Raw genomic sequence first — 19,897 nt, 5'->3', positions numbered from 1 at the left:
TAAAAAAAAAAAGAAAGAAATTAGTTGAAAATATATAAATGATTAGGTTATAACTGCTTTAATTTACCTGACTTAAAATTTAAATGCTAGTTTGGCTCAGGTGAAAGTAGTTTATGCCAAAATTAGGTTTGGCTTCTTACATTTTAGGAGAAACCAGTTTGGAATAGACCAACCTTTGACATTAAAAAAAAAAAGAAAGAAATTAGTTGAAAATATATAAATGATTAGGTTATAACTGCTTTAATTTACCTGATTTAAAATTTAAATGCTAGTTTGGCTCAGGTGAAAGTAGTTTATGCCAAAATTGGGTTTGACTTCTTAGATTTTAGGAGAAACCAGTTTCGAATAGACTAAACTAGTTGACCCTATCGCCTTTGAAACAATCTGGTTTGACCTAGGCAAAACTAATTTATCCTGAAGTTGTGTTTGACTGGTAACATTTTTCTGTACTGTTATACTCAAGTAGATGTAATCATACAAAGGGCTGCATACAGTTGGTGGAATTAACCAAAAAAAGAACATATAAATGATATCCGACAAAATTTTTTTTTAAAACAATAAGTATATTTATGACGAGACGGGATGACAAGGTAATATACCTTTACGTACGAAGGAATGTTATTCAGGGAATTGTTTAATAATTGAATGGTTTTCCCTGGAAAGCGTCAATATTCCTCGAGCTATTTCACGAAAAAGATAATATTTAATCAAAATGCGAAATAATTTTCTTTTAAGTCAGGTGGAAGTCGCATGCTTCGAATTAATAATGTCAAAATAAAATGCCAGCAGCCGCGAGTTCATGAAAATTTGGAATTAGATGAATTAGACAAAATTGCCACGAATTCCGGATAAACATAATTTAAGCTGTATCCGTACATATACATAATATGTAGGTACTGCTATACAGGGTGTAACAGAAATAAGTGCCGAGCTTGCATGAGGTGATAGAGCTCTCTAAAACATGAAAATTAAGTAAATGTTTGTATGTCTGAATGTTCATTGCTATCGAGAAAAACGAAGTTGAAAGTTTAGGTAAATTCAATTCCGAGCCTGGTTCATAAATACGACCCCAACACTGCACTCGATTAGCTGGCGATTACCAGCATCAGCGTAGTATCTGTTTTGTATTTTTTTGCTCATGTACCTAGTGTTTGCTTCTTAGACTAGATTTAGTATGATTTAGGGTGTTTATGTTAACAGTTAACCTCTAGTATCCTTTTATTCTTTTATCGTCTAAACTTTATGCAGTTCAATAAACTAATTCAGCAATACAACATCAATTATTAGCGTAGGTCAGTCACTGTAGAGCAGTTGTTACAATAATGTGACATGATACGTATTTACTATATTTTTTGAACCATATGGCTGCTGTAAGGACGAAATCTTTGATTTCAAATGAAGTTGTTTTATGACCGCCTATAGGAAACTTCGGAATTTTAACTCACAGGAGTGACTATTGCATCTATATAATATCTTTATGTTGTAGTTGTGATAAACTTTATAAATAAGATGCAAAAGCGCAGGCGCCAAGAAAATAACTGTCTCGTTTATTATTTTCTTTGTGTCAATTAATATTTCTACCTACAGCCAGTTTTTGACAATTACCAGACAATTACAATAGTGACTAAATTGAACCAAACAAAACATTATTTTCGAATCGAATAGTCGAGATTTTGGTCATTCATTATAAAAGGTTTATGAAATACTTTTGACATTTTTTAGTAGTAATTAGTTTTTAATATGAAATATTACTATGAAAATTCATTTTTCGGATTTTTTACCCACTACAAACTATTTTCCCTCATTAACCTGAGGTAGTTTGTAGTGGGTAAAAAATTCGAAAAATGAATTTTCATATCAAAAACTTTATTTTATATTAACAGTTACAAGACAATATTAATTCAGTCGTCAGGGATTCAAAGGAAGTTTTAAAGTAATTTTCTTTGCCCAAAACTGAAAGTGGCATTTATTTTACTCAATTTAATCTCTTTTTTGACATGCGTTTAATTTTTAATTGTGTATGTATGATAAGGTAAATAATACCGCTGCACTGTTGAGCGTCCATCGTCCACAGCCTATACACTTGAACCACAAATCAAACATTAATTTTCGTTACTCACACAATCGTTAAGTTCCACGTAATCATCATCAATTACATTTGGCATTTCAATATCGGATTTATGTGTTTCACTATAATTTCAGTTGATCTNCCTCATTTCGTATCCAGTCTGTGAACGAGAGACTTGAATCTCTGAACGAGAGACTCGAATCTCTAAACGAGAGACTCGAATCTCTGAGTGAACAATTTTATCGTTGGAGTCTCAGAGACTGTACCAGATCTATAAAAACATCTAGGTCATAACTGAGAGACTATGAGAGACGCTCTCAGAGACGCTGAAAGACTGAAAGACCCTGAGAGACTGAAATTTTTTATCTAGGGATCATACTTGACATTCTTTTCACATTCGACTCTGACCAGTTGTATTCACTGAACGCGTGATTTTTGCATTTATTTGTGCTTGTTAAGTTCATTATCAACACGCACCGTTGGCATATCGGTAAATCTAATCCTGCTTTCTACTATATTTGGCATTCGTATTAATCTTCATCAGTCATTCATTGAATACTGTGTCCGGAGAAACTATTGTATAAGCTCCGTGTTACTTGATGGAATACAAAAGAGCGGAATATATAGCTGCCCTTTAGAAAAGGCAATTTCAACCTTGTTATGTTGAATATAATCCTAACTAATATTATAAATTCCAAAGTTAGTTTATTTGTTTGTTTGTTTATTACTATTTCACGCTTTAACTACTCAGCTGATCATCATGAAATTTTGTACACATATTGTCAGGCATACAGAAAAGGACATAGGGTACCTTTTATGTAGAAAATAAGTACTGTTCCCGAAGGATAGAAAAAAAATTCCTTTCATCTCAATAAACGACTGTCATTGTCATTCTACGCAAAGAAAATTAAAAACTTTAGTTTTATCCTGATGATCCTGGTCAGGACTCAAGAAATAATTTATCCATCTATTGTATTTTCGATGAACTTTAGCACGTATTTACGCGAATGCTTGTAAATAATAAATATTTGGTAATAACTAACTATATAAAGGTTAGAAGAAGGGGCTGATTTTAGATATCTAGGAAGTCAGATAATTCAGGATGGAAGAAGTAGTAGGGACATAAAGCGGAGGATAGCGTAGGGTCGAGTCGGCTTCATTAAAAAGAAGTCACTTCTATGCTCGCGAAAGATTAATTTAGAAATTCGATAAAGATTGAAGGCCACAGTGATTATTTGATCGCGGTCATATTTATTTACAAATAAGTAGTGTAAAAATCAGGTAGTTGTTTATAAATGCCCGAGATAAAAATGTTCTGTCTCCCAGAGTCTCTGAAAGCGAGACTCGAGTCTCCGTCTCTCATCGAGTCTCTTTGGTGTCGCTGAGAGAGACTGTCGAGAGACTGGCAAAAAAACTGTTTAGCGTCTCTGAACGAGAGACTCGAGTCGCTCATAGAGAGATCCTCATTTCGTATCCAGTCTCTGAACGAGAGACTAGAATCTCTCAATAAGTGGTGTCTCGATAGACGTGGTTAAAATTTTCTAAGTTCTACATATGTCAGAGATCCCAGTCTTTCTATGACAGACTCGAGTTATTTAATTTTTCAGTTTTATTCATTCTGTCTCATTGTTAGAAACTCGAATCTCTGAATTAACAATTTTATCGTTCGAGTCTCTCATACAGAGACTGTGAGAGATCCATAAAAACACCTAGGCAATAACTGAGAGACTGAAAGACTGTGAGAGACGCTCTCAGAGACGCCGAAAGACTCTAAGAGACTGGAGAGAGACTGAAAATTTCTGTCTAGGGTGTTTATACTCTCGTTAATTTGATGTGCTCGAGACGAAGGTTTCGCCACATGACCCAAAATTTTTGTTCGTCAAATTTGTTATTCATTTTCGTATTGAATTATCTTAGAAATAAAGTAAAAGTAAACATTTAATTATCCATTTTTAATACATCACTAAATTCTCCCATACATCGAGCATTCATTTTTTTTACTTTAGACAAGATAAATGCACTGTGGTTTATAGGAGAATATTCTAAGAAACTTTTATTACTAATTATTAACTACGCATTATAAATATGTGTTAATAAGTAGGAGTAATGTAAAATACCGCCCTGTAAAGTACGAATTTAATTATTTATTATTCTATTATGGAAACTAAAAGGACAGTACAGGTATTAAGGTAGTTAATAATCGATGAATGTAAAAATTAAATGACTATAATTTAAATAGCACCAAGGAAATTGAATGGAATATAACCTCTCGTGAACCCCCTATTACTTTTCTCAAGAGAGCTGTAAATATATGGCAATAAAGTGACTACGCCATATGCACAATATGAGTTCAGTTTTATTGACTATAAACTCCCAAAAACAGTAATCCTTATGGTACCAAAACATTAATGCTGTATTTTTCGAACACAGCACTGCTACATCAAGTTATTAGCAGCGCGCATGCTTAATTATAAACCGAACCAAATCTAACAACTACAAAAATATATGCTATTCTTATAAAGGATTTAATTCAAATTGCATACTTTTATATTAATGAACAGCCACAGTGTATTTTCTTTCGTTAAATTTTACCCCCTCCTTACCTGTTGTGGCGTTACGGCTATTAGATGTCGTCAGCCATATCTGACAGCTGTCATCGTTAGCCATCTTATAGGGCTTCTCTTGCCTCAAATGCTCTGCTGTTGCGGGTGCTGAGCTATAACGCCAGAGTAGGAATGAAAAGGATAAAATTGAAAGTAAAATTTAAAGAAAAAATATACATAGAATTTTGAACCGGAACGAAGGTTACATATCTACTCACAGAGAGTACAGCAGGTGCCATCTGTAGAGATAGATTTGCTACTAGTTCGAATGAGTGGTGGCCAATATCGTATTGACTTTAATATGAATAATCGTTTTTACCTTCCTTAAAAAATAACAAAACAACAAATTTAAACAATATCAGAAGAAATAAAATTATAATATGTGAATGAGTCTAAAAAGCATTACTAATAAAAGAAATACAATAAGGCCCCGCTTAACGCTGTTTCGTTTAGCGCTGTTTCAGTTTAGCGCTCTTTTATTTCAACCTGGGGATTCCCCGAAATTATGCTCAGCGCTAGGTTTCCAAATATGTACATATCACACCCAAAAGAGTGTAGTTGTGTTGTAAAAAGGAGTTTGACCACTATAACTGAAATTATAGACCAATTTGTTGAAAATGATCGAAATTTTGAAGGTTCAAAAGCAAGACGGGGTGTTATACAGGGTTTGTCTGGAAAGTAATAGGACTGAGTCGATTTAAAAAAATTATTCAGCCAATCGTTACAATTCTTTAAAAACTTTCTAAATAGGCTCCTTCTGCGTCGATGCAGCGCTACCAGCGCGATTTCCAAGCATTGAAGGCGTCACGGAAGGCATTCTCTGGAATAGCCTTAAGAGCCGCGGTGCATGCTGCTTCGATCCCCTCTCTCGTCTCAAAATGCTTGCCTTTCATCTGCCTTTTCAGGCGAGCAAACAAAAAAAAGTCAGGGGACCACATCTGGGCTGTAGGGCGGCTGCGGAAGCGTTGGGATGCCGGCCTTGGTCAGGTTGTCAGGTAGCTGTCCACAAGAAAGGCGGTGTGAGCCGTCATGTCTTGTCGGACCCGATTGACCCTTCGTTTGAGTCCCTTGAGCACTTCCACGTAAAACTTGGCGTTGACGGTTTGTCCAGGAGGAACAAAAATTGGGGTTCACTTTCACACAGGTTTAAGTTTTCTTGGCACACTTCCACTCGCCGTAATTTCTGGTCGTCAGTGAGCACTTTTGGGACCATCTTCGCGCACACCTTGTGCATGTTCAAATGCTCCGTCACAATGTCATGAACCACAGATTTTGGTAAATTTAATATCTGAGTAATTAAACGAATACTTAGTCGACGGTCTGAGTTCAAAACTTCGCGCACACGAGTCACATTGTCGGTGTTTGTCGAAGTCGAAGGTCCTTCAGAACGGTCTTCATCGGCGACCTCTTCCCGGCCCTCTGAAAACCTGGTGCCACCGAAACACACCTGCTAAAGCAACATCTGGGTAAGCCTGCTTGATCATATCAAACGTCTCTATCGCAGATTTACCGAGTTTCACACAGAATTTAATAGGGTACCTCTGCTCCAACGAACGCTGCATTTTTGGCTTGCACTACTCACAGAAACACGTCGCGCGAAAATGCCTGTTCTGACTCTCCAGGTGCTCGGAGACAACTCACCAGCCGCTCGTTCGTTAGCTAGGAATGCCCTCTACCGAATCCAGTCGGTGCGCGCACGCTCCGAAATACAGTCGCGGCGGAAGGAAATCAGTCCTATTACTTTCCGGACAAACCCTGTAGATGCTTTATCCACTTATCAACAACTTATTAACAGAACGCAAAAAGAAAACTACATTAGATGCCTTCTTGACAAAAAGACAGAAAATTGGAATCCTACGCGTTAAGCGGGGTGTTACTGTACTTATGAAATGAAATGAAATACTACATGAATGCCTACAAAAAAATTAGGAGCAAATCAGCTTCAAGGATATTTCAGTTTACAAGTGCTCTTTTTCTGTTGCTATCGTAAAAAAAGTGTATTCCTATTAACAAAATGACCTGACCTTTAAATGGTCTTAAAAACACAACTCGTGTCAAAACTTTTCCCGCACAAATGGGATTGACTCATGATATTTCGGATACTTGGTTGTTTTTAGTTCTTACAAACTTTTCCATTTCTTCTATTTTTAAAGCCAGAAATAGGCATTCCCATTATAAAAATTGTTTCTAATATAATGAAATCTAATCGAGGTATTTCATTGTCTAAAAATAAATGGCTCACTTTGTATATATAGAATATCCGACTGCTCTTCCATTAAGAAAGGTCGATAGTATTTTTTTTTACGTATCCTTATTGTTACAGGAGCAAAGATGGTAAAAACCTCACATTGAACGATGCGGACAAATATGTAGGAGGAAACACCAAAGATCCTTCCCTTATTATTAAGAGTGTTACGAGGGATGATATGGGTCGGTACAGATGTATTTGTAAAAATATGGTGGGTTCGTCCGAATCTGAAGAATCAATTTTCCTCAACATTCATTGTAAGTATAATTCACGTCAATGCGGATATACCTATTGCAAAAAAAGACAGCATGAAATCACAAAAGTATCGAATACGTCACTGAATTCCGAATTTCGGCCGTGATGTATTTTATTCATGTAGTAATTAATCTTGAGAACATTGATTTATTGTCACCATTCGCCTTTACCGGTTCCATACTTCATGTGTCCCTTTTTGTGTGTCAGTGCTATTTTTCTGGGAAACTTTTTAAGAAAATAATATAAACGTAGACATTTGAAATTTGAGAGCGTCATAATAACTGAGGAAAACACAAAACAATAGATATTTCAGTAAATACAATTAGATAATACTTATAATATTTTTTTGTCTAATGAAAATTTTCAAACAGTATCTCAACGAATTTATGAAGTCGTTCCTCAGTGTATACATGACCGATGAACTAGTACAAAATGGTTTGTCTGGAACCTGTTACCGACTAAATTTGATTTAAGGATATACTAGTGTTGTCTGGGTCAAACGAGTTTATCCAGTTATAGGGTAAGACTATATTTTAAATCAAAACAACCATAACCCTTACCATTAAAAAAAAAGAAAGAAATTAGTAGAAAATACATAAATGACTAGGTTATGACTGCTTTAATTTGCCTGATTTAAAATTTAAATGCTAGTTTGACTCAGGTGAAAGTAATTTATGCCAAAATTGGGTTTGACTTCTTACATTTTAGGAGAAACCAGTTTGGAATAGACCATAACCTTTGATATTAAAAAAAAAGAAAGAAATTAGTTGAAAATATATAAATGATTAGGTTATAACTGCTTTAATTTACCTGATTTAAAATTTAAATGCTAGTTTGGCTCAGGTGAAAGTAGTTTATGCCAAAATTGGGTTTGACTTCTTAGATTTTAGGAGAAACCAGTTTCGAATAGACTAAACTAGTTGACCCTATCGCCTTTGAAACAATCTGGTTTGACCTAGGCAAAAATAATTTATCCTGAAGTTGTGTTTGACTGGTAACATTTTTCTGTACTGTTATACTCAAGTAGATGTAATCATACAAAGGGCTGCATACAGTTGGTGGAATTAACCAAAAAAAGAACATATAAATGATATCCGACAAAATTTTTTTTTAAAACAATAAGTATATTTATGACGAGACGGGATGACAAGGTAATATACCTTTACGTACGAAGGAATGTTATTCAGGGAATTGTTTAATAATTGAATGGTTTTCCCTGGAAAGCGTCAACATTCCTCGAGCTATTTCACGAAAAAGATAATATTTAATCAAAATGCGAAATAATTTTCTTTTAAGTCAGGTGGAAGTCGCATGCTTCGAATTAATAATGTCAAAATAAAATGCCAGCAGCCGCGAGTTCATGAAAATTTGGAATTAGATGAATTAGACAAAATTGCCACGAATTCCGGATAAACATAATTTAAGCTGTATCCGTACATATACATAATATGTAGGTACTGCTATACAGGGTGTAACAGAAATAAGTGCCGAGCTTGCATGAGGTGATAGAGCTCTCTAAAACATGAAAATTAAGTAAATGTTTGTATGTCTGAATGTTCATTGCTATCGAGAAAAACGAAGTTGAAAGTTTAGGTAAATTCAATTCCGAGCCTGGTTCATAAATACGACCCCAACACTGCACTCGATTAGCTGGCGATTACCAGCATCAGCGTAGTATCTGTTTTGTATTTTTTTGCTCATGTACCTAGTGTTTGCTTCTTAGACTAGATTTAGTATGATTTAGGGTGTTTATGTTAACAGTTAACCTCTAGTATCCTTTTATTCTTTTATCGTCTAAACTTTATGCAGTTCAATAAACTAATTCAGCAATACAACATCAATTATTAGCGTAGGTCAGTCACTGTAGAGCAGTTGTTACAATAATGTGACATGATACGTATTTACTATATTTTTTGAACCATATGGCTGCTGTAAGGACGAAATCTTTGATTTCAAATGAAGTTGTTTTATGACCGCCTATAGGAAACTTCGGAATTTTAACTCACAGGAGTGACTATTGCATCTATATAATATCTTTATGTTGTAGTTGTGATAAACTTTATAAATAAGATGCAAAAGCGCAGGCGCCAAGAAAATAACTGTCTCGTTTATTATTTTCTTTGTGTCAATTAATATTTCTACCTACAGCCAGTTTTTGACAATTACCAGACAATTACAATAGTGACTAAATTGAACCAAACAAAACATTATTTTCGAATCGAATAGTCGAGATTTTGGTCATTCATTATAAAAGGTTTATGAAATACTTTTGACATTTTTTAGTAGTAATTAGTTTTTAATATGAAATATTACTATGAAAATTCATTTTTCGGATTTTTTACCCACTACAAACTATTTTCCCTCATTAACCTGAGGTAGTTTGTAGTGGGTAAAAAATTCGAAAAATGAATTTTCATATCAAAAACTTTATTTTATATTAACAGTTACAAGACAATATTAATTCAGTCGTCAGGGATTCAAAGGAAGTTTTAAAGTAATTTTCTTTGCCCAAAACTGAAAGTGGCATTTATTTTACTCAATTTAATCTCTTTTTTGACATGCGTTTAATTTTTAATTGTGTATGTATGATAAGGTAAATAATACCGCTGCACTGTTGAGCGTCCATCGTCCACAGCCTATACACTTGAACCACAAATCAAACATTAATTTTCGTTACTCACACAATCGTTAAGTTCCACGTAATCATCATCAATTACATTTGGCATTTCAATATCGGATTTATGTGTTTCACTATAATTTCAGTTGATCTCCTTTTTGTATGTTTCTTGCTTTTCACTATTATTCAATATTTTATGAAGAAATTTTGGATACACCTAATGAATTAAATACTAAAGTTATATTTTTATTTATGTCTTTAAGATATTCTTCCTTTTTAGTATTTTATTATTTTAGTAACAACGTCTATAATATATAAATTTAACTATCTATCTGTCTAAAAATAAGTAAATTAAATAATAGTTTGCAATTTAACATCTACAAGAATATAACGTCCACAGATACTATAATACCTATTTGGTTTAATCAACCTACGAAAATAAAACATGGGGTATTTCATTCTTGTTATTTAGACTACGTAATGTATTACTATGTGAAGAAAAGTTTCACCTAGAGTTACAAAACATAAAAAACTAAAGGTTACAAATAGTTATTCTGAGAAACTTGTAGAAAAAATTTTAAAACAAAAATTAAAAATACAAACACGATAACATCAGTTGCCATGTAATATGTAAATTAAAACGATTAAAATTTTCAGCAACTGAAGTAAATTGATCTAATTTAAGTAGCTGATTGGTCAATAACAAAACAAAAGTAGAGAAAATTAACAATAGTGGTATCTACCAAATCATTTGTAACAACAGTGAAGCCATATATATATATAAGTTAATCAGTGAGCTAGGCTAAAAGAACATAAGTCCTCTGTAAAAAACAAAAAATGTAATACATGTCTAGCAGAACTTTACAACAAACATAATCACAACATAGATACAGTAAGTATCAAATTAATTCTTATTCAGAAGAAAGGTAAAAAATTAAATTTAAATAAGGAAAGCAATAGACAAAAAAATTATAGTTAGCAACTAGACGAAATTGCCCATAACGAAATCGCTACTCATTATCTGTAATTTAATATTCACGGTTTTCCATTGGTGCCTCACCACCTAGCATGCACACAAGTAATTGTAACCTTTTACTTTTATGAATTTTATGTATGTATGTCTTTGATAATGTCTTAACTGTCCTAATGTCCTAACTGTAGGTCGAACCATATGTCAAATTCTGATAATAAACTGAGACTTACATCGAGTGATTTTTTATTGTGTTATTCTCTACAAACACAATCGACCGTAAAGAATTACTTTTTCTGGTCGTCTAGAATTCATTATAGCAGGGGTTTATATAGGTCTAATATAAAAATCGCATATCAGGTTTTATCCACCCTTTAACAGTTATTTTTCAATGTTTTCTGCAATTACGTGTATATCTATGTTTTCTCGCATGATTTCCGAAGAAACACTCTGACAGAAGATATTAATGTAATTTTAGGAATGTAAGCTCTTAGCAGTGTTACCCGTATTCCAGATTCTCACATCATTCACACAGCTGAAGTATATATAAGAGTATTCGGTTAGAATTAATTAAATTCCCTCAATCCTTTTCGTTTCTCCCGCCGCCTCAGTTGGAATTTCTGGAAAAATGAGCTAACTAAAGTTTCTACTTTCCGGTAAAAGCTTATCCATAATTGTCATTCTTGCAGTTCCACCAGTAGTTGGAGTGGCCGCAGAACCATCGACTCCCGTTAAAGCAATCGATCGAACCAATGTGACCCTAACATGCAATGTTATCGCCGGAAATCCACCTACGCTACTGAATGTAATCCACTTGACGTTTTAGTACCTAATCTTGTTTTGATGATGAAATATGTTAAAGGTGGAGTGGTACTTGGACGGGGAATTACTGGAAAAGCTTCCCAGATGCTCTCGTACAGAGAACAAGGCTACTGAAACGTTTTGTTCTCCAGACCCCAGTGTACTCCTCTTAAGGGAAGTTGATGAAAAATTTGCCGGGTTCTATGAATGTAGAGGAAGTAATATAGCAGGATGGGGATCTAAATCTGATCGAAAGGAACTGGTTGTCTATTGTAAGTAAAACATGATAGATACATATGGATAGACTTACTTTTCTTACAATCAGTAAAATATAACTGCATTGGTACATATTCAGGTAGTAATATTGGTAATTTAAATAATGAAACAACAATGTAAAGTAACTGGTAATATATCGCCATTTATTACAGATGTTTACACTACTAACTTCAATATTTCGTGCTGACTGATTGACAAGGCGCTAGAAAAGTAAAAAAAAGATCGATTTTATGACAAAAATTTGAATACCGGACAATATTTTTACTTGAAGTTTTACGGGCAGGTTTTCATATTGGACAAGTAAATTAACAATCTGCCCTTACAACATGAAGTAAAAATTTTGTTGTGATTCGTTTTTCTACTTGTCCGTTGAAGTTTTACTTCTCCTATGTGTTCCAGCACACATTTCGTTTTCACAGGTTTTGACATCAACAGTAAGACTTTTGCTACGCTACTTTCAGCGCTCGGTCGTTTTATTATTATTTCAACGGCTTTTAAATGAAAAATCGAGATGCAACTTTGAAGGCTGACGCTTCTACTTTCAAAATTTGTTTATAAAATTAAAATCACACGATCCAGAGAGCTTTGAGACTCCTTGAAAGAAGACGGTACGAAAAGTTTCAAATCGCTATTGTGGAAAAACTAATATTTTTCCGACAGCGCCTGGTTTTCGCACGTATAAAGTAAATATAAATTACTCTCATTTCCCGCAATTCCAGCGCACATTGTCATTTTCTCTTAATTTCTCGGTTAATATTGATCCGATCGAATTGATCGTAGTCCGAACCTATAGATACTTTCGTTCTTTATGATTTTGTTCAAAAGACTGCTTCCTTAGTTTACATCCACAAAATGAAAAAAATATTTCTTTGGTTTTAATTGTTTATTATCACTAAATTTCAGTAAATGGCGATATACTACCGATATAATCCAACCTTTTTTGAAATTGTTTGTAAACACAGGTTTTGCCTTAATTTATAATCTGTGAAACTTTAAAACCAAAAATTTTTAAGACTTTCAAATTTAGGTACTTACAATGATACGGTCCCTTAAAATAAACGTAACTGTTTGAAGCATTTAACTAGAGAATACTTGGGAAGGGTCAATTTATAGAGCTTGTTGCAATTCCTTTAAAAATTCGCTTTACCTTTTAGATCCACCAGGACCGGCGTTTGTACAATATTTCCCCTCCAGAGTTATAAAGAAGGGATCGGTAACATTAGAATGTTCCGTTATTCGTCCAGGAAGACCCGAAGAAATGACCTTCGAATGGTATAGAGGCAACCATTTAGTGCCTGATGTTACAACATCTAATTGGACTATATACCCAGTTACTTTAGAAACTAAAACTAATTTTACCTGCCTCGCCGTCAATGAAGGGGGGAAAAGCACCAATTCGTCGATTGGGATTAATGTTTTGGGTTTGTTATTTTTGTTTATAAAAGTATGTGCAAGGATGTAGAACGTGACCAATTTTTATTATAAATTTTAGCACCTCCTTCATTTATCCAAGCTTTACCACCCTATCAAGGCGTATTAGCAACATCAAATAACATATCACTAACATGTAGAGTGGAGTGCTCTCCGCTATGCTCAATAACATGGTACCAGGACGGCTACAAATTGAATAGTACAAACAACCCCCTGTATTATACTAAAACTGTCACTCATTTACCAGATACTAGAAAGAACGATTTCGAATCTATTGAGTCCACATTAGTAAGTAGATAGTTTTCTACTGTCTCCAAAGGAGCTAATAAATGATTTTTTATTTTCCAATTGCAGGTATGGAACATGACTTCCTGGCCAAATCAACAACTGGACAAGGTTGCACCCAACTCGAATTATACATGTCAAAGTTCCACGAATGGAGTTGGACCAGGGGTTAACTCGACTATTGAAATAGCTGTTGATTGTAAGTTATAATTTTTTCATAACAGTGACTATTTTTCGAGGCATTGTATATAATTCATTACCGACGTGGTACTTCGAATTCAAATGAAAAAAAATTCTAATAACAAACGTCAAATGTGTAACGTAAAATGGTAAAAATCACTAAATTGTGTTATTTTAATTAACATTTATCAAAAAGCGAATCATAAATTACGTAACGTAAAATTCATAATTTGTGATCTCCCTCTCCCCAGGTAACAGGACCGTGACGCCTAGTCTGACCCCACTTTCCTCCATTCCGTTGTGTAACGCGTGCATTTTAAAAAAAATAGGTTTGAATTAAGGTATTTTTTCTTTTCGGTTCTAAAATCGTTACATAATGCATACTTTGACCCCCGTCTTCCCTCAAATAATATGACCTAACATCAAACTGAACTCTTCTCCCAATTTACGTTATGAAATTTACAACAACCCCAGTAGCTAAAGAATGACCTAGATAGAAGTTCTGAAGGTCAAAAGGTGGTAAGTTGCTGATGGACAGGCGATCGATATGATTTTGTATCCCGCCAGTATAACTACTAGCCCCCAATAATATGTTCATTTAATGCTATATTCAATTCTAATAAGAGTTAATGAAAAAGAATTTTGGATAAAGAGTTACCATATAAGAATTCCAGTACAAAAGAAAAAGTAACGTTAAAATTTAAAAAATAAATCAAAGGTACATCAAGCAATAACTAACTAAGTTTGCGCACCGGGAATTTTTATGGTAGTTGTTACGAAGCTGGACCAAACATGGACGAATATTTGTCCATAAAATACTCTTGAGCTGCGTTGTCTAATCGTTAGTTCAAAACTTAATATTCGAAAGGAGATCAGTTCAATTACCCAATTTTCTGTGATTGTTTTGGTCTTTTGGGTAAAAACTGAGGTTGTAATATTCCACATCCACTCTGTTTTCATATCGGCAGTCTAATTTGTCTCTCCCCAACCACGACCTACATGTCACAATTCCAAAGGGGGTTCAAGTGGGCCTTCCAACCTACTCTTCGGCTTCTCATTATCAAAGGATCTGCCCGCAAACGGGAAGTAGCAGGTGGTGTTTTTCTTTAATTTTTCCATAAAATATTTGTTTCACATAGTGGCACATCACCGCATCACTTTTCTAGAAATTCTCCCTTTTATTTCCACACTTCTTACATGCAGGTAATTGCTTCATTTATTCATTCATTTGGGAATATGGAAGGAAAATCATTTATGAGTTTGAGATAGTCTCTCTTTTGCTCGTCTAAAGAGGAGACCAATTGGAATCCCTCAAGTTCTAGAAAATAATTACCAACGTTTTGCCTGCAGACCAGCGAGATTTAGCCTTCTCGCTCGTCATTTTACCACACGTTCACGATATTCTTTGGACTTTAGTACGTAACCTGCATCACTTTTCTACAAATTCTCTGTTATTTCCACGCTGCTTATATGCAGGTAATTAGTTCATTTATTCATTCATTTGGCAGTTTGGAAGGAAAATCATTTATGAGTTTGGGATAGTTTGACCAATGATGTACATTTGTTCGTCTAAAGAGTAAACCAATTAGACTCCCTCACGTCCCAGAATTTAATTATCAAAGTTTTAGCCTACAGACCAGCTAGGTTTAGCCTTCTTGCTGAGATTTTACGATGCGTTCACGATATTCCTTGAACTTTTAACACCAAACTTTTATACCTAGTCATAAAAGCGTTTCACAGCTGAACTGTACCCGCTAACTACGCTTTATTTTGGTAGATTTCATATTTTTGCTTATATGAAGTCTGATTATATTTAACTTCACTTAAACATAGCAATTGACTGTGCTACTGGCTGAACGGTCGAAACGATATATGATGGGGTTTCCATCTTACGTGAAATATCTATCGCATCGTGTCTATATTTGACCTTTCCAAATACCTTAAAGCAACTAACAATGTACGAATCAGTTTTCGACAGGTATTCTTAAAAATTTCATGAATGAGTCGATACAATTAATGCAGCTTTTCACTGTGACTTTAATAAAATATCTTAATAAGTGAAAAAATGATATTACACTCTGTAGCTTTGATATAACGAAAAATCGACAATATGCACCCTACTGTGCTTGAATATTTGCTTACAGACTAGGTTTTTCCGCTTATGATTACCATATGTTTGGACATTGAATGCCAGCGATTCTAGGACTTCGTTCACAACTGCGTAGGCAATCTCCCTGCGACTTTTTATAAAAAAGGTTAAAAACATTGAAAATCCTTGTGATTACTTATAGGTATCATTATCACAAGGTCGTCCGTCCTAAGACTGATTGGACACTCATCTCCACTCTTTCCTATCTAGGTCTACCCTACCCCTCCTAACTCCCGCTTCTGCCTCGAATATGTCTCTGACTAGACCATCTTGCCTGAGAAGATGTCCTAATAACCCATTTCGCCAAGTTTTGATTGACTTCCATAGAGTCCTCTGTTTTCCTATTCTTTCTAAAACCTCTTCTATTTCAAACCTTCTCTATCCTTATCATTTGCCTGTAACACCACATTTCGAACGCTTGTAATTTTTTCTTTTCTGCCGCCCTCACTGTCCATGGTTCACACCCATGCAGCGCCGCGCTCCAAACCTACACCTTTAACAACCTTTTTCGAATTTCTAACCTAACCATTCGCGAGCATCGTAGAGTCTTCTTTTATTGAAGGCGACTCGACCTTGCGCTATCCTCTGCTTTATATCCCTACTACTCCTTCCGTCCTGACTTATCCGATTTCCTAGATACTTATCTTTTGCTCTGTATATCTATCCCACAGACAGTTGCACTGTCTTTAATGATGCTGATCGCGTCTTCGATGTATAGATTAAAAAAATCGGTTGTCTGTAATGTCGGTTTACTGACGATAGTTGAACGTGACAACGTCATAAGAAAATACTGATGGAATGGTTTCATTTTTCAAAAGAAAATTTTAATTTTATTTGTTTGATAGATATTTTGTATGGATATAGAGAAGGAGGTAAATGGAAATGTATTATTGTATAGCAGCTGTCCACGCGGACGCATCGCTCACTCAAGTAGGAGAGAGACAGATGTCAAACGCTGCCGAATGCGGAGGCCGATTGTGCCTCTTTGCCGCTCGTTCCGCGCTCTCGCTTGCACTTCAAACCTTAAATGGAATGCCTCAGAGCAAGTTAACGCCGCATGAGTCATGTTTTTTCGTGCGTGCAGCCGCTCCATCGAATTATAAGACGTTGTCACGTCAAAAGTATTGGTGACAGTGTGCATCCCTGTCTGACTCCTTTGCTAATATTTACTTCTCTAATTTGCTGCTCCAGCTCTATAACTGCCTGTTGCTCTTTATACAAACTAAGTATCACTCTTCTATCCTTGTAACTCGTCCCTACATTTTTAAGTACATTTAACATCTTGTCCCATTTAACATTGTCAAAAGCTTTTTCTAAATCTACAAATCCTATGTACGCACTCCTTCCTTTTTCTATCGTTTTCTCTATTGTTATGACCTCCCGCGTTCCCCTACTTCTTCTAAACCCAAATTGATCTTCCCCTAACAGTTCTTCTGCCCTTTTTTCCATCGTCCTCTGTACAATTCTAGTTAATATTTTTCACGTATGGGAAGTTAAGCTAATTGTTCTAAATGTCTCGTGTTTATATTGAAACCACCTTCATAAAGATATTTGCATGGGTAGCTGCATCATGTAACTCCAAAATTTAAGTTTAGCGTAAGATAGCAACATAAATGCTTACCACTTCATTAGCATACAGATTTATGCCCGTTTTCAGTAAAGTCAAGAACTTTCCAATTCTCATTGCACTCTCTTTAATAAAATTTATCGTCATCCAGTTCAGTTCACCTGCTACTTTGAAACGTGAATCGATTTATTGTTGCAGATCCCCCAGAAAATCTGACGGTAACAAATCGCGTCATATCAGTTGTTGAACATTACCAACCGGAACGAGTTATATGTAGCGGCAAAGGACATCCTGCCCTGTCATTTGTTTGGAAAAACTCGGAAAATCAGGTTATTTCCAAGTCTCATGTGCTCAGTTTGGGACTCGTAGACAGACAGGATTCTGGAACGTACGTTTGCGAAGCGTCAAACAGGCATGGAACAACTAGCACAACAATTATCCTTAATGTTCAGTGTAAGTATAATATTTGTAGCAAAACGGAAAAAAATAAGGGTGGATCTATACGTTAACGGAACTACTGTTACCCTCTTGAATAAAAAACAAAAATTAATATCAAGCTTCCACAAAGACACTTAGTAACTCAAAATGCGTTTCCACAATTCGAGGCCAGGCTTTACTGGTTATGTGAAATTTGGGATTTAGTGTTTTATTTAATTGATTGTCTTGGTGTTTTTTTCAAAACATCTTTTATTTCATTCGAAATTTGAGACTGCTTTAAAGATTCATAATATATTTTGAATGACCATAATATACGGTGCATTGTTTATTAAACGCCTTAATAGTAAAAAATTATTTAGGATAAAATAATTCTGTGTGAGATTCATTAAAATCTTTATTTTATTTTCTCTAACGATCTATTTTTCAGAAATGCTTTTTAGCGACTTGTATTCTACTTTGACGTATTTCTAAGTAATATTAAAGAAATAGTAGTAGTAGGTCAGTAATGTCGGCTTTACGTAAGCGGGGCTTCTGAATTTTCTGAATTAATGAAGAAACAAAAAATTATCGCTAAGCTGGGTAAAGGCTTTTTATTGTTATAAAAACCACAGCCGACGTTTCGCCTCAATTGCAAGGCATCGTCAGGGATAGATTTCTAAGTTAACAATTGTGTGAATTACACCCAACCAATGAATTCACACAATTGTTAACTTAGAAATGATGATGCCTCGTAGTAGAGGCGAAACGTCGTTTGCGGTTTAATAACAATGTAACAATAAAAATTCTTATCACAGCTTATTTTTTTTACAATTCGACAATTGTTCGGGGAAGAAATGTAAACTAGAAACAAAAAGGAAACTGATAGATAAGAAAGTTGAAAATAATTCTGTGATAGAAGCAGTTTACTGAATTCGGCAATAATTTCAACTACGTACAACTGATAGTTACATGTGTATGTGTTAAAGCAAACTGAAATTTTAATTTCTACTGACGGGCTCTATGATAAGCTCCATATTTCAATTGAATTTTGTGTTTGATCCAGCTTGCCGTGCATGCATGTATTGATTCGGAGTGAAATCACGAAAAGAGATTTAAAAATGAAATTGCCGCGCTTTCGCATTCACTACGGAATTTTTACTTTCCTCTTTTATTTTGCAGTTCGTATCTAACACGTTGTTTGGAATGCTTTATTTCGAATTTATGTATGAATAGTTTGTTTACAACAGATCCGCCAGAGTGCTCCATACAAAGTGCGGATTACGAACAGAACCCCGCTATTATGTGCAGTGCCCATGCCGATCCCCAGGAAATTGGTTTCATTTGGAAGATTCAAGGAGTAAACGACAGCATTATCAACCCGTCCTTGATATATCAGGAAGGTCTTAAGAGCTACCTGCTTATCGATCCAAGTCTCGATACAGTACGAACGTACCAATGTTTCGCCAACAACTCCGTTGGAATTAGTGAGCCGTGCGAATACGAAGTCACAGGTAAGAACACTGCTTATGCATACTTACGAAGAAACTAATTTGGAATGCAAATTTTAAACAAACTCTCGGTAAAAAGTAGGACAACTCAAAACACTAAATGCATGAGTACATCTAGTGGAAAACAAGATTCAAAAATAAATAAATAAATAATGGTGATACTGCAGGTTAATCAACTCAAGAATGTTCAATCTTTCAGTTAAAATATCGAAAATATATTTCATCAATTTTATTAATGTAAATAGGGTACAGTAGCGATTAGTGAAAATTGCATGAAAATGTGGCGATTTAAAGTTGAGACTGATATGGAATAACTAAAAATTTATTTATTTATTTATAAATTTCTATTAGTAAATGTGAACATAAACTATGCACAGTGATAAAATTGACATAATTCAAAGGTTAATTTACTCGCAAACCACTCAACCCGTGTTTGTGATATAAATCAGAAGATAGCGAGTCGAGTCGCCTTCAATAAAAAGAAGTCACTTCTATACTCGCGAACGATTCATTTAGAAATTC

The 19,897-nt window shown here is 34.8% G+C and overlaps 1 protein-coding gene across 8 annotated transcripts in view; it reads left to right on the top strand.

The window, feature by feature from the left end:
• The window catches only part of LOC108736912 (hemicentin-2), a 465,590-nt gene that overhangs the window by 351,662 nt on the left and 94,031 nt on the right, over positions 1–19,897 (top strand). For all 8 annotated transcript variants that reach the window (XM_025981202.1, XM_025981203.1, XM_025981199.1 and 5 more), the window contains 8 exons: positions 6,995–7,176; positions 11,451–11,566; positions 11,624–11,834; positions 12,993–13,259; positions 13,331–13,557; positions 13,624–13,753; positions 17,649–17,903; positions 19,115–19,378. In XM_025981202.1, the coding sequence (XP_025836987.1) occupies positions 6,995–7,176; positions 11,451–11,566; positions 11,624–11,834; positions 12,993–13,259; positions 13,331–13,557; positions 13,624–13,753; positions 17,649–17,903; positions 19,115–19,378 (1,652 nt within the window). The remainder of the gene's footprint in view (positions 1–6,994; positions 7,177–11,450; positions 11,567–11,623; positions 11,835–12,992; positions 13,260–13,330; positions 13,558–13,623; positions 13,754–17,648; positions 17,904–19,114; positions 19,379–19,897) is intronic.

This window comes from Agrilus planipennis, unplaced genomic scaffold, assembly GCF_000699045.2.
Source record: "Agrilus planipennis isolate EAB-ADULT unplaced genomic scaffold, Apla_2.0 scaffold9, whole genome shotgun sequence".
NCBI lineage: Eukaryota > Metazoa > Arthropoda > Insecta > Coleoptera > Buprestidae > Agrilus > Agrilus planipennis.
This window is presented reverse-complemented; position numbering and strand designations above follow the sequence as displayed.